Genomic DNA, 14,224 nt, shown 5'->3' on the forward strand with positions numbered 1-14,224 from the left:
CTATACATAATTATTTTTGCTAAGACCAAAAAAAAAATACATAATTATTTTTGCTGAAATGAAAATATAAAATTAAATGGTTTGGTTTTATTTTTGATAATGGGTATAAAATACCCAAATTTCAAATAATGGAGTAGATTGGTGAAACACAAGTTCATGGGCTATTGCTTTCTAATTCAGAAATCGTTGATAATGATTTCGTCATTACAACATGAAGGGGAAATTTCATCCGTAAGCAAGAAAACAACGTGGACACTCTGGGTAATGTAGGTAAGACTTGAGAGAAATCGGTTTTGACCATTTTATACTCGGTTGTGACGTGTATACATGCATGAATGGGAAGTCCATGTTATGAAGATTTGAACTCGGTCACTCTCGTTTGGGTAGCAAAGTAACTCAGTATTACTATCAGTACTAACACAGTGCCATTTTCGCTTTGAAGATACGAGAAAGTGAGAAAGAAGAGGAAGAGGCAAATAGTAAAAAGAGGAAGAAAAATCGTCCATAATATTACTTAGTATAACTTTTAGAGTAACTTTCTTAACTTATTAAAACGTGTAACCGTAATAGTATAATTTCTAAATTACTTTAAAACAGGTGGAATTGCAATTTGATTATCATGATGCTGTGATAGCTAATGTTAGTAATATCACACTTTTTATAAATTAGTTGAGGTTATGATAACTAGTAGTACACTCCATCCAGTCGCTTCACTTTCACCTTTTGGGCTATAGAAGATAGGATGGAACAGTCACATTCGTGATTCCTAATATTATATCGTAATAGAGAAGGACTCAATTAACCAAATTGGATTAGTGTAATAGAGAAGGATTCAATTTACCAAATTAGATTAGTCTAATAGTTAGCTTCCTGCTCCATTTAGCAAGGTTCGAATTTCAGTCTTGTGCATACAAGAATCCAAAATATGGATAAATTACACTCACCCCTTAAATGACATAAATCATTTCTCTGTTTGACCTATACACTCACGTCCCCTATATTGATCACACTATGGTACTTGATCAACAAGCGAAACAAACCAAGCTTAGAAAACAAGTAACAAAGTTTTGCAACACCTTTTGATCACATTGCATAAAACTGTAACCCAGACCAGGGGCGTAGTAGAATCTAGAATAGAATGAATTGAATGTAAAAATGTGGATGATCAAAATACCAGCAAAAGTTATTTGTTTGTTGTTGTTCAGTCGCATATGCTGATGTAGAAGACAGGAATTGAGGTAGAATGGAAACTACACATCTCGTCCTATCATAAAAAAATTTCTAGTTATTTTGCTTTATTCAAAAAGCTATATTTAACTTTTGAGATCAACAGTGTTAGAACAAGGACAAATGAATAAATTTGGCCAAAACTTCTGAACAACTGCCATTGTTACAATCTTCTAAAGAGTACAGTATCAAATTATATTCTGAAAAAACTTAAGCAGCTAACATACCAGAAGAAGCAGCACCTTCTTTAGAGTTCATGGAACAAAAGAGATTCAAAACGTCAGCGTGGTTTCGAATGTATTGCGGACATTTTGAAAGGCAATTTTGTGCTTCTTCATGTCTTCCACGCTTAAAAAACGCATCAAACATTCGGAGAACCACAGATGTAGAGGGAAACCTCTTCGAAGTCATTGCCTTCAGAAACAGAACAGCATCATCACCACTCCCGGACTTTGATATATGGTCTAAAATTGGATCAGTGAAAGGAGGATATCCCTGATTTCTCATCAAGCCCAAAATGTTTAAAGCATCTTCAAATCCACCTTGAGCCAAAAGCTTAGTTATGAGCAGCTTGTAAGTCGAATGCCATGGCTTCAATCCTTTTTCATTCACCAGCTTAGAGAGAATGTTGCTTGCATCTTTCGCCTTCTTCATTTGGCAATATGAATTAACCAGCACATCAAAAGCATAGCCTGCAGAACTCACGCCTTCTTTGTCGACGAACTCCTTCAAAGAATCAAAAGCTTTGTCAAGGTTTCCAGCAACACAGTGTCCCTCAATTAAAGACCCCCATGTCTTGCGTTCTGCGGAACCAGATGCCTCGACGCCATTCACAAAATCACCAGCTTCTTCCTTGTTACCGGAAGCACTGAGTCGATACGCAATCTTACTCTGTAGATTACTTCTAGCAACAAAACCATAGCATTCCAATTCTTTCAAAACCTTATTCCACTCTTTAATCCTACCAACACTGGTCAAAGACCTAAGAACAGAATCAACCATTGAATATGTCAACACATTCCCATTTTCAGTAAAAACCTTCACAACCCTCGAAAACAAATTCATATCCAACTCCTTATTAGAAACAACCTTCCTCAACAGGAAGGTGCAGCACTCAGGCGAAGGCTTATTATTCTTCTCTCCGGCCATTGCGAACTCATAAAGCTCAACGGCATCCTTCATCATTCTCCTCTTGCAAAACCTCCCCAGAACCTTACAAAACGTCTCATCTTCCATTTCAAACCCTGCACTTTTCATTTCACTAATAAGCTTCCAAAACCTATCAATCATATCTTCCCTCCCCAATGCCCTAGCCATGAAATTGTAACTACTTCCATCATGTTTATACAATTCACTCTCCTCCAACCACCGGAAAAATATCAATGCCTTATTCGGCTCCTCGCCGCCTAACTTCTCTATGATCAAGTTAACCCTTTCGCCGGAAAACTCCATATTCAATTCCCTAATTTGCTTCTCAACATCATCACTCCAAACATTGTGCTTAACAATCTTACAAACCCTAAGCCAAATTTTCTCACTGGAGTTACTACTCAACGAACCGTTATCAAATAAACATTTCAACTTCGATGCATCATCCTTTTTTCCATTCTTCTCAAAATACTCCAAAACCCGATCTTGGACATTTTTAGAGACCCCATAACCCTTCTTCTTCATCTCGTTCACCAATTCCCAAAACTCCTCAGTGAATCCATTGGTTCCCAAAACGCGAAGCATCAAGTTGTACGATTTGGAGCTCAATCTCTGCGGATCGGCTTCCAGAACCCACCGGAAGAACCTCCTCGCCACGTCAGCATTGGAATCGAGCTTCGCGAGAATCCCGTTGATCGCGTCGTGGTTGATGGAAACGCGATTCAAATCGAGGCGGCTCTTGACGTCATTGACATCCCTGGGTTTCGAGAAAACCTCGGATATTACGAGAAGGTGGCTGTCGGAATCAGCTTGTTGTTGTGCTAGGACGGGCTCGGAGGAGAATGTGCGAAGGAAAATTGGGATCGAAGGGATTGATTTTGCAGTGGTGGTGAAGCGAGGGATCGAAGGAGAAGGGGAAGAGCGAAGCGCGTGAAGATGATGGTGGTTGTGGGAGCGGAGAAGATGGAGAAGACGCCATTGGTGTCTCATTTCTGCGAATAGGATCAAGGAGATTCTTTGCAGTGAAATGAAGGAGTGAGGGAAGAAGTTCACAGAGAGAGAATCTAGGGTTAGGGTTTTACAGGAATTATGATTTTGCATCCATTTCCATTTTTTTGGGTTATTGAAGATTCGGGCTTTGATTTTGGGCCAATATAAAGTTGGACCCATTTAGCTATATTGAAACACAAGCAATATACCACTGTCCAAAGAAAAAACAAAAAATACACCAAAATATATGAAAACACAAACAATACATGGATATAGTGTTTTAGAAAAAACCAATACATTGATATAAACTATACGAAAAATTTCAAGTGTACTGGAGATATCGGTGTTCCAGTTGTTTTAATTTTTAACCGTTGATTTTAATTAATATATATTATATTTTCTTTTATAATTCAGATCGACGGTTAAAATAACTGAAACACTGGTATTTCTGGTACACCTGAAACTCTTCCTAAACTATAAAGTAATAAAGTATTTAGAAATAGTCTATAAAATAAGTCAATTTAATTTATTTTTTATTTTTAATTTTAAAATTTAAAAAGTTAGAATAGTATTTTTTTTTTGTAATTGACCAGTTTTTCAATTAGTTGGTTTCAAATTATCTACATTCTTAACTGATTTTCTATCGAAATCGAAGTATTTATTCAAAATAGTCTTTGAATCGGCCGAGTAGTCAATTTACTCATATGCTCAAACAAATATTTAAAGATTAAATTCCGTCTTGTAGATGTGAAAAAGTGTTTATTCATGTAAAAATTGTTAAGTTAGTCTTTTTATAAAGATGTTAGTTAATTTTTTTTCATTTAGTTTAATATTAATATAATAGATATTTACATTTCAATTATCATTCTTATATTAAAATGATTCTAATCATCTTTATGAATAGTGTGACACCTTATAGTAATTGCTTGCTTATAAATATTACGAGTGTAGCATTGGTTTTACATACTAATTAACAAAGCGAGTTTGAAAATAAAATAATTGAGTCAAATTAAAAGAAGTTTGCACTAACATTACTTGGATCCATACTCAGTAAGTCAGAACTCAAAAGCGTTTTGAAACATGAGATTTGGGTGAAATTAGATAAACCAAACCAAGAGCTTCAAATTAAGTCAAATAAAAAAAAAAAAAAAAGATTAAAGTATAGTGAGGTTTAGAAGTAGTTCAAAGGTACAAGCAGCATGTTTACATATAAAGATAGATGCATTCTAAGAGCACCTGTTTCTTATTCAACCCAATTAACTGATTGAGCTCCCATATATAAATAGGTAATCCATTTAATGGCAGAATACAAGAAACAAAAAAATATATATTTACAAGAACATAATGGAGATACAAAAGCAAGAGGCACAACAGTCTCCTTCAAAGAGGTTAGAGATCTTTTGTTTTCAATATAAATAACCATTGTAGCCATTACTAATCACTATGACTTTTTGTTTTAGAAATTCCAATTGATCAATAAGGTTGCTTTGTATAAACTTTTTTTGTTTTTTAACTTTTCCTATTATTTTTTTAAGGCTTATGGATAAGGTGGCAGTAATCACTGGTGGTGCAAGAGGAATAGGAGCAGCCACAGCAAAATTGTTTGCAGAAAATGGAGCACATGTTGTGATTGCTGATGTTCTTGATGATCTTGGTGCCTCACTAGCTCAATCCATTGGTGGAAGATTCATACACTGTGATGTGTCAAAGGAAGAAGATGTTGAATCAGCCATTAACCTTGCTCTTTCATGGAAGGGACATGTGGACATTATGCTAAACAATGCTGGGATTGGAGCCATTGATGGAAGCATTACAAGCCTTGACATGGAACATGTGAAACACTTGTTATCCATAAACCTCAATGGAACCATACATGGAATCAAACATGCTGCAAGAGCAATGATTAAAGGCCAAAAGGGAGGGTCCATCATATGCACCTCAAGTGCTGCAGCCATCATGGGTGGTTTGGCTTCACATGCTTACACTATGTCTAAAGCAGCAATGGATGGTTTGGTGAGAATCTACCATACTCAAATATTTTGATTTCAACTTTTATCTAGACTCAGTTTTTATCTAGTCTAAAATCGTTTTGTGACCCGAAAATAATAAAACTTTATCAGGTTTAGAGTCGAATAAAGATCTTGAAAATATATCAGATCAATATTTAAGTTTGGATCTAAACTAAGATAAACCCAGTTTCAACTCTATTTCTGTGATTAAGGTATCTTGATCAAAACAAAATCACTATTTTATAAGGACTGAAAACTTATTTAATCTTTCAGTATTGTATTGGTATATGTGAAATATAGGTGAGAAGTGCTGCTTGTGAGTTGGGAGTGCATTTGATAAGAGTGAATAGCATATCACCACATGGGGTTGCCTCAGAGATGCTTCTTAGTGCTTTCAAGAGGTTTGAGAAGGTTGACATCACCCTTGAAGAGTTGAAAGGGCATATTGGGAAGAGGGCAAGTTTACTTCAAGGGAAAGGTGCAACTGCAGAAGATGTTGCACATGCTGCACTGTTCTTGGCTAGTGATGAATCTAGCTTCATAACAGCACACACTTTCCCAATTGATGGAGGATACACTTCTGCTGTTAGTCACATGAGTTTCATCTACCAAGATCCAAAGTGATCATGAAAAAGGAATTCAACAAATTCAAGTTGAATTAGATTTTAAGTTCACATTATTGTACTTTATATGACTATGTTCTTATAATCAGGTAGTTATAGAGCAGCAATTAATTTGTATTTGTGTAATTTCAAAGTCATAAGTTTAAGTTATGAAATTAATCACTCGTGTAATTATTAGATTAGACTGTCTACACTTTTCGGAGTACGGCTCTTTTCTGAACTCCACATTAACGCGAAATACTCGTACACTGAACTATCCTTTATATGATTTTGTTCTTGTAATCCCATAATGCAGTTTACTATGGTATCTTACCATATTTTTATTATATTCATGACCATTTTCTCCTTTTCAATTTTATTTGATAGCTCCAACAATTGTGAAAGATGATTAAAATGTGTTAATACATTTTGGATCTCCAATTAGACGTACCAATTTTTATTTTGCCTAAGATTATAAGATCTTTGTTAGATCCATATTATTCAACAAGGAGCTTGCACCAGAGATACAAATTAGAAATCAAAACTTATACCTTGTCATTAATGAATTTGATTTCAGTAGACTTATGAATAAAAAATGATTACAATAATGGAACTAAATTATTATGAAAAGGCACTAGACTAAAACAGAGAAACAAAAGTGTATTCAGTTAAAATATATATATATATATCCATATATATCCCCAATCTTGATCAATTGAATCATGAAGGCATGCAACAATGTCAACCTTTGTTCCATCAATCAATCAGTCCTCAATTGTTCATTTTCTCCTTCACTGCTTCACATGCTCCTTCTGCCTTGGCCTTAATCTGCTGACCAGTCTACCAAAAAATAAACAACACACAATATCATAACTGATATGGTTTTATATCCAATTCAATTTTTTCACAATATTTGTGTATAACATTGTCTTAGGTCGGATATGTTCGGTTTAATTATTCTGTTAATCTTTATAGTTTTACTACATTTACAATTATGTCTTTATATTTTTTTTTCTTTAAATCGAGTCCTTACACTATTTTTAATTTTATAATTATGTCTTTTCTATTTTAAAAAACTTCGAATTAACTGAATATTAGAATAGAACCTCTTGCACTGATTCTTTAGCAGACTGAGCAGCATCACTAGCCTTGTCTATCATGTTGTTGGTCTTTTCCTATAGACACAGAAAAAAAATTGTAAAAAATTAATATAATTACTATGAAGATTGATTAAACACATTAAGAGACTAATTATGAAGCTAAGAGAAAAGGGAAACCTGAACTTGGCCCTTGGCAACTCCAGCATTGTAGCTCATCTTTTCGGAAGAATTCATATTGAAAGTATTTGATAAACAGAAAGTGTTTCAAATAAATATCAAAATATTGTTTTGTGTTTTGAGATGAAGATGTTTAGATTGCTATGTGTTTTGTTGGTTTATATAGCTTCTCAAAGCATTGCATTGTTCAACATGTGTATTATTTCCCCACCCCACATTATAAATTGAAATTTTCAATGTTGATTTCAATTGGACACATACATGTTAGAAATTATGAATGAATCTCATCCACAATATTACAGGTCAACAAGTGAAAAAAAAAAAAAAAGCATTTTTCTATGAGTAGCATGACATGCGCCATTGAACAAGCATTTGTGAAAGGATCAAACAATTAATCGCAATTTTCGCAATAAAATTATAATAATTTTTATTTATTTATTTTGAAAAAGTGTTGAACATTACTCTGATTTGAGAAACTAATAAACTATATATATATATCTAGTTTCTGTTCATCTAAAAAACACACATAAACAACACAAAATCTAAACTCTGTTCACTTGATTATTATTAGAACTTGAAAAGAAAATGGAGTCCATTAAGCAGAGCTACCAACAAGGAAAAGCCAGGAGTGAGGCACAGGTATGAAACATTATGATAACTAGAAAATTATATTTGATTATACTCATATGTAAATAAATATTTCAGTTAATATTGTTCCATGCTTTTGTGTTATTAATTATTATTATTATTACAGCAAACGACAGAGAACATGATGGACAAGGCAAGCAATGCAGCTCAATCTGCTAAAGAGGGCATGCAAGAGGTTGGTTCCTTATATATATATATATGACATGATTCAACAGTTAAATTAATAAAAGGTTTAATTACTCTTTTAGTCTTCTAGTTTCACCAAATTTAAAATTAAGTCTTTATATTTTTTTCTTTTTAATTGGATCTCTAGATTATTTTTAATTTTGTAACTAAGTTATTTTTGTGTCTAAAATATTAAAATCAACTGAATACCCTTCCCACAAAATATATGGTCAAATATTTAATTAGATTTTTAATTGTGAGTACCTTCAATTTGTGAAGAAATATTTAGTCAATTCTAACATTTTTTACACTGACAATAACTTAATTACAAAATTAAAAGAAGTATAGAGACCCAATTGAAAAGAGAAAAAATATAAAAACCTAATTGCAATGGTAAAACTATAGAGACTAATAGAATAATTAAACATTGAAAAAATATATAAAGATTCCAAAAATTAGTTCTTATTATTTGATTTGCTTTTTGTTTTTTTCATAGGCTGGCCAGCAAATGCAGGCAAAGGCACAAGGAGTTGCTGATGCTGTGAAGGATGCAACCGGGATGAACAAATGAACTTTGAAGACATCATTGTGAATTTGTGATGGACTTTGAGTTAAAAATAATCCCTCTTAGGTTCATTTATTTGATTAGAAACAAAAATGTTGTTCCAATTTTTTTATGTAATAATTGATTCTATCATAATTTTAATGAAATAAGTTTCAAAATAAACAGTAGCCTATTTGTTTTACACATTATTCAAGACTTACAAAAGGTGATTAAAAAAAAAGTGTAAATTAAGTTGCTTTCTATGAAGGTGCACTAATCATATATTAAAAAATAAAATAAAATAATAATTTAACAAAGTGAGACTCATATATTAAGTAAAAACTTGGTAGAAGAGAATAAATGGTGGAAGATGATGAATTGATGATGACACGTGACTTGATCATGTAAAAAGCACTTGAGAAAATGCATTCCCATGTAGCAGAGTCAAGTTTGTTCTGAATGTATATGCTTTTGCACCAAATTTGAAGAGAACAATACCTTAAATTTTGCCAATCATGTTCATAGTTCTCATCATAGAGACGTCACAGAACCCTCTCTCATACAAGAACCTTGACATAATCTAACTTTGGTTAAATACTGTGATCACATGGTTCATGTGTCCCCTGCTATTAAGGGTTGATGAGTTTTGTAATAAACTACACAATTTCAGAATTTCTAACCTACAAAAAGTTCATACTATTGCAATTGTTTCCTTAATACATTAAAGCTGTCTCATGTAGAGGACTCAGAGATGAGATAAACGGTTGGAATAGTGGAACAGCAAAGGGTATGCATAAATATAAGTTAAGTGCGGCAAAGACGAAAATTTTGAGATGAATGAGCAGCCAAATATGTATGGATAAAACAAGGAATAAAAATATTGTTGAAAAGATTGTAGAATCTTGTTTCAGAGTATTCAGTTCAGAGGACTGTAAATACAATAGGGTTCAATGAAGTTTAATCCATGTAATCAACTCAATGGAATAATACTTTGTTGTTGTTATATGGAGAAAACTTAACACAAAAACCTTGCTAATTATATATGAGACATATATGTATAATTAAATCAAAATAATACTTTAATTACATCATAATAATACTTAGATTAAAGTTCACCCTCTGAAATTCACGGAGCTGAATTACGATAGTATTAAGCATCTGTGATGATTACCAAACACAATCTGGAAGATTAAATTATATAGTAATATGTATTTTATTGCTTGAATTAGAGAGCAACAATCCATTATTAAAGGAACTAAGCCTTTAGCAAACTCTTAGTAGGAAATTTCTAAATAGTAAATACATGGAACTAGAAATAAAAGCATCAAGCAAATATATAGCATAACAACCCTAAATAGCACCACCATTCTCACACATACCATAACCCCCAAAGTTGACTCAAGTATCAAAACAAACAGCAACAGAAAGATAAGGTGTATATATATATATGGTTCTCTCTCCCACTTCCTATTCCTTCTCATCCTCACTACTACTCCAGCAGCATCTAAGAATAGACCTAGGAGATGCACTTCCATCGGCTCGGACAAAGCTATGGTACACAACAGCACCGCCACCAGCTCCTAGCACTTCATTGCTCCTCTCCTCACAGTAGTATCCATCAATATCCAGGGGAAATTTGTTGAAAAGCTTCTCACCATGCTTGTCACTGTGTAGAGCAACAGAGAACTCAGATGGTTCAAAGCAAGCCAAAACTCTCTCAATAAGTTCAGACAGAGAAGTTTTTTCATAATCATAGCCAACAGCTTCAAAACTTGCATAGCTGAAACCATCCTCTGGTGTTACATGGATAGTGGAGATCGCACTTCCCTCGATTCCATTCATCGAATAGCCACAGGGATCAAATTCAAAATCACATATCTCAGACTTTGGAAGGATCTTCCTGATTCCAGAATTTTCAGTCATCATAACTGCAGAGTCAGTGTTTTCTTTGAAGAAAACAGAGGCCTTTTCCCTGTCTAATCCAGTCATGCACATCTCAAGGCCATAGATTGCTGCTTCAGATGAGGCTTTTGGCTCAGCACAAGCAGAGTAGATGTGCCAAAGTTGTGACTTGTCAGGATCACCCATCACAGAAGCTTTGCTACCGGAACCAAGGTTGCCAAAATAGCTGTCAAGAAGATCAACTTCCTCTGAAAAGCTACGATGAGGAAAGGGCTGTGCCCCAGGAAAGATGAAGCTTCCTCGAGTGTACCTCACCGATTTCACAGTCATGTCGAGGGAACCGGCCAACTTAAGAATGGCAGGGATGGACAGAAGTAGTTTTGTGGTTCCACAGGTTTTGATGATGATGTTATGAGAATAAACAAACAAGCTTGACTCTGAGAGAACATAAGAATCAACATCATCATTTGACAGAGAGGAAACAATAGTGCATTGTGCTGGTTCTAGAATCTCATCCAAGTGGGCTTTAGACAATGCCCGGAGGCCTAAACCTTGGCCGAAAAACGATATCTCGAGCCTCTTTTCATAGCCTTCAAAACCAATAGCTGAGGCGGTCAAAGCCATCTTCACTCAATGAAACAAAATGCTGTGGTGTAGATCAAGAGCAATAGAGAAAGCAAAGCAAGACAGAGAAAGATGAAACAAGGAGAAGAAGGAAAAGGAGAAGGAGAATAGAAAGAAGACAGGAATAGAAATTGTTGCAGTTTGTAAAGCCTAAAGGGGGGCTATGTCACACAACCAAACGAATCTCAGGATGGTTTGCGGATGCACTGCACAAGTTTAAAAAACAAATGTCAGAAAAAATCAAATGCAACCATCTTAATACAAGTTTTGTGTTCAGTTATCCAAAGGGTTGAAGCAAGAACTCACGTTGGAGTAAGCAGCAGTTCTGAACTTCTTGATTCCACCGTGTGGGCGAACGTCTTCAATGATGTAGTCGAGAGGAGCTTCGTATAAAGTTTTACTACTACTAGACTTCTTTTTACCACCTTTAGACTCCATCAGCTCATTCACACTCTTCTGCATAAATAATACAAATTGGGAAATCAGATGAATGAAAAATATGATGGATAAACTGAAATACAGAACTAATTGATCATGTTGGATAAATCTCAGTGAAGCATGAATAACAAATACATAGACAAATATGGTATAAAGGTAAAGGAGAGGCACTATAGATAGCAGCAAAAAGAATCTTATTTATGCTTTGTGAAAATTAGAAATTAGCCATAAAACTTGTGAAACAAGTAATCAAAATTCATAATGAATGTTCAGAACTCCCAAATCTCCCTCCCACTCTCCAAAGCCCCAGAGGATCATAAAACAATGAAGAACAAGATGCAGAGAAAACACAAAACCACATAAGAAGGCTATCCCCGGCCTCATCCGACTGAAATCGTGCAAATCATAATAAAATTAAATTCCCAAAGAGTCCTCAGGGTTCATAAGAATCACCAAATAATGATTTTTGTTCAAAGGATACAAAGTTAATGCAAAATTAACGGAAGAACAATTCTTTATCATGTTTCTCTCTCATCATTGAAAAATTGAATCATATCCATGTCCATGCATCAACAACAAAAACAATAATAAACCAGCAATTTTTATTTATTTATTTACGGATTTGATACTTACAAGTTACAATAAAATATAATCATAGATAATCAAGATTTCAGATACCCTCTCGGCTACCAGACTCTAAAATCATAATTAACCTATCTCAATAAAATCAAAATAATTTGAAAAACGGCAACAAAAATAAAATTTGTAACCACATAAAAAAAACGAAATCTTGAGAGGAATTCTGAAAATTGAACGCAATGCACTTACTGCGATTGAAGAAATTGGAGAAACGTTAATGAATGCGAAGGAATTGAAGCTAGAAATTCGATTATTATTATTATTATTATCGTAATTATGACGATGAAATTGAAGAGAAAATTGGAATGTGGAATGTGAATGAGGCCGATTGGGTTGTTATGGCTTTTGAGAAAGAGGGAGGGGTTTATTTATATAGTGGATTCGGTGAGTATGCAATTACCTTAATGCCCCTACCAATTCCCAACTTTCAGTTACACGTCTTCCTTGTTTTTATGATTTTCCTCCTATAAAACTGGTAGAGAATCTCTCAAACTTCCGTACCAAACAGGCACTTTCTTATGTTATTTAAATATATAATTTAAATTTACAATTTCGTCCCTGTAAAATGTTCTTGCTGTATAACAGATTTGGTTGAAATTTGGGTTGTTGAATTTACTGAATTACAAACAAATAAAAAAAAAAAATAATAAACCCTAAAATTTATATGTTCAATTGAGTTATCATTCTTCGTTTTCTGAATAATTTCTAAACTATCTGGGCTACAACAAATCTGGTCCAAATTATAATAAGCATAACATTTAGTTAAAAAAATCTTCAAGAACATAAAAGAGTAAAATTAATAGTATTTTGATATATTTATTTACATTATTTTATATGTCTTTTAAGTTTTAACCAAAGTAAACAGATATCTATGTATCCTAATATTTTAGAAAATAATAATGTCATTTTTTATAGTATTTTTTAGTCCAATAGATTAAGGATTAATTTACCATAAATTTAAATCGCATTTAATTAAAGATTTCGTTAGTCAATAGATTGTTATATATATAAAATAAAATTTAAAATTTTAATACTTATTTAAACAATCGAATAAACTAATTAATTAATTTAAGTTGGTTTATTCTATTTTCATCCTATAATATAAATTTAGACACCAAATTATATGTAATTGCTTAGACAATATTTCTCAAGAACAAATTATAAGTTTATTCTATATAATTAATAATTTATCTTTAAAATATACTTATTAAATTTATATTTTATTTGTTATTTTTTTTTTAATAAAATTTGTTATTATCTTTTTTTTAATTAGTTATCTTTATCTTTTTCTATCAGAATCATTTAAAGATTTTAGTTGTTTTATCTTATTTTAAAATTTAAAATCAGTTTAATAATTAATATAAATTTAGTAATTAATATAAATAGATAGTATTATTCTCCCATAAAAAACAAATCAAACAACAACATACAATAAAAATTCTTTATTTTTTTTTTCTTATTTTTTCATAATTTTTTTTAATAGTAAGATTATATTTAGAGTTTAACTGTAGGTATATATACATGTAATATAGATAAAGGAACATTGTGGGTGGGCATGAAGCATATGTTATTACGTGTGAATTTTTATGAACAAGATTCGATTGGAATGAACATATACAAAGCATGAATAGAATTGAAGAAGATATATGAGCTGTTTGCCAATTGCCATTTTATATTCGTCTTTATCCTTCGCACCCAAGTTTTCCTAAATTAAACGAATCCTTCATGTTTTTATAATTTGGATCGTCAATTTTTGTAGGAATTAATTCATTAATTAATGTTGTTATTCTCACATCAACATCACATGTTTCATCAATGCCTATATATACGGTAATTAAGACTTGAGAATCTCTTCTTGTTTTCTTAATATAGTTAGCTTTTCTTCAATAATCTTTACTATTAGTAAAAAGGTTACTTTAATTTGTAAGACAGAATATTTTTTTAAGTTATATATAAATGAACCACTTAGATAAAGATGTCAAAAACGTTTTTTTTAAGATATTTTTTAAT

General features: G+C 32.7%; 5 protein-coding genes and 1 long non-coding RNA gene across 6 annotated transcripts; 2 read left to right on the forward strand and 4 right to left on the reverse strand.

The window, feature by feature from the left end:
- Positions 1 to 813: 813 nt before the first annotated feature.
- On the reverse strand, positions 814 to 3,546 carry LOC112744689 (pentatricopeptide repeat-containing protein At3g02490, mitochondrial). The gene is made up of 2 exons (XM_072216039.1): positions 1,455 to 3,546; positions 814 to 1,264 (listed from the first exon to the last, which is right to left on the reverse strand). Exons 1-2 carry the CDS (start codon positions 3,544 to 3,546, stop codon positions 1,251 to 1,253), a joined length of 2,106 nt encoding a protein of 701 aa, XP_072072140.1. The 3' UTR covers positions 814 to 1,250.
- Positions 3,547 to 4,603: 1,057 nt separating this feature from the next.
- On the forward strand, positions 4,604 to 5,999 carry LOC112740706 (short-chain dehydrogenase reductase ATA1-like). Its single transcript, XM_072216040.1, has 2 exons — positions 4,604 to 5,379; positions 5,676 to 5,999. Exons 1-2 carry the CDS (start codon positions 4,906 to 4,908, stop codon positions 5,997 to 5,999), a joined length of 798 nt encoding a protein of 265 aa, XP_072072141.1. The 5' UTR covers positions 4,604 to 4,905.
- A 532-nt stretch (positions 6,000 to 6,531) lies between these two features.
- Positions 6,532 to 7,789, reverse strand: LOC112740707 (uncharacterized). Its single transcript, XM_025789303.3, has 3 exons — positions 7,255 to 7,789; positions 7,084 to 7,152; positions 6,532 to 6,817 (listed from the first exon to the last, which is right to left on the reverse strand). The coding sequence occupies exons 1-3, from the start codon at positions 7,309 to 7,311 to the stop codon at positions 6,749 to 6,751; spliced, it is 195 nt and encodes a 64-aa protein (XP_025645088.1). The 5' UTR covers positions 7,312 to 7,789; the 3' UTR covers positions 6,532 to 6,748.
- LOC112740708 (uncharacterized) lies at positions 7,789 to 8,805 on the forward strand. The gene is made up of 3 exons (XR_011871524.1): positions 7,789 to 7,893; positions 8,009 to 8,077; positions 8,564 to 8,805. It is a non-coding gene; the product is annotated as an uncharacterized lncRNA (long non-coding RNA).
- A 1,000-nt stretch (positions 8,806 to 9,805) lies between these two features.
- On the reverse strand, positions 9,806 to 11,137 carry LOC140172881 (S-adenosylmethionine decarboxylase proenzyme-like). The gene has a single exon (XM_072215258.1). It carries the CDS (start codon positions 11,135 to 11,137, stop codon positions 10,079 to 10,081), a length of 1,059 nt encoding a protein of 352 aa, XP_072071359.1. The 3' UTR covers positions 9,806 to 10,078.
- On the reverse strand, positions 9,806 to 12,550 carry LOC112744690 (uncharacterized; the record flags this gene model as incomplete). Its single annotated transcript, XM_025794392.3, has 3 exons — positions 9,806 to 11,343; positions 11,444 to 11,593; positions 12,404 to 12,550. Coding segments are annotated over 3 exons (318 nt in total), but the record flags the coding sequence as incomplete, so codon positions are not given.
- Positions 12,551 to 14,224: the final 1,674 nt, after the last annotated feature.

Source organism: Arachis hypogaea, chromosome 14, assembly GCF_003086295.3.
Source record: "Arachis hypogaea cultivar Tifrunner chromosome 14, arahy.Tifrunner.gnm2.J5K5, whole genome shotgun sequence".
NCBI lineage: Eukaryota > Viridiplantae > Streptophyta > Magnoliopsida > Fabales > Fabaceae > Arachis > Arachis hypogaea.

What these genes read in the sequence shown, in the direction of transcription:
- LOC112740706 (XM_072216040.1), top strand. Translation starts at nt 4,906, where the DNA reads ATGGATAAGGTGGCAGTAATCACTGGTGGTGCAAGAGGAATAGGAGCA. An exon ending in AAGCAGCAATGGATGGTTTG is followed by an intron (nt 5,380 to 5,675) that starts GTGAGAATCTAC and finishes TGTGAAATATAG; the next exon opens with GTGAGAAGTGCTGCTTGTGA.
- LOC112744689 (XM_072216039.1), bottom strand. Translation starts at nt 3,546, where the DNA reads ATGGGTCCAACTTTATATTGGCCCAAAATCAAAGCCCGAATCTTCAAT.
- LOC140172881 (XM_072215258.1), bottom strand. Translation starts at nt 11,137, where the DNA reads ATGGCTTTGACCGCCTCAGCTATTGGTTTTGAAGGCTATGAAAAGAGG.
- LOC112740707 (XM_025789303.3), bottom strand. Translation starts at nt 7,311, where the DNA reads ATGAATTCTTCCGAAAAGATGAGCTACAATGCTGGAGTTGCCAAGGGC. An exon ending in TTGCCAAGGGCCAAGTTCAG is followed by an intron (nt 7,153 to 7,254) that starts GTTTCCCTTTTC and finishes CTGTGTCTATAG; the next exon opens with GAAAAGACCAACAACATGAT. An exon ending in CTAAAGAATCAGTGCAAGAG is followed by an intron (nt 6,818 to 7,083) that starts GTTCTATTCTAA and finishes ATTTTTTGGTAG; the next exon opens with ACTGGTCAGCAGATTAAGGC.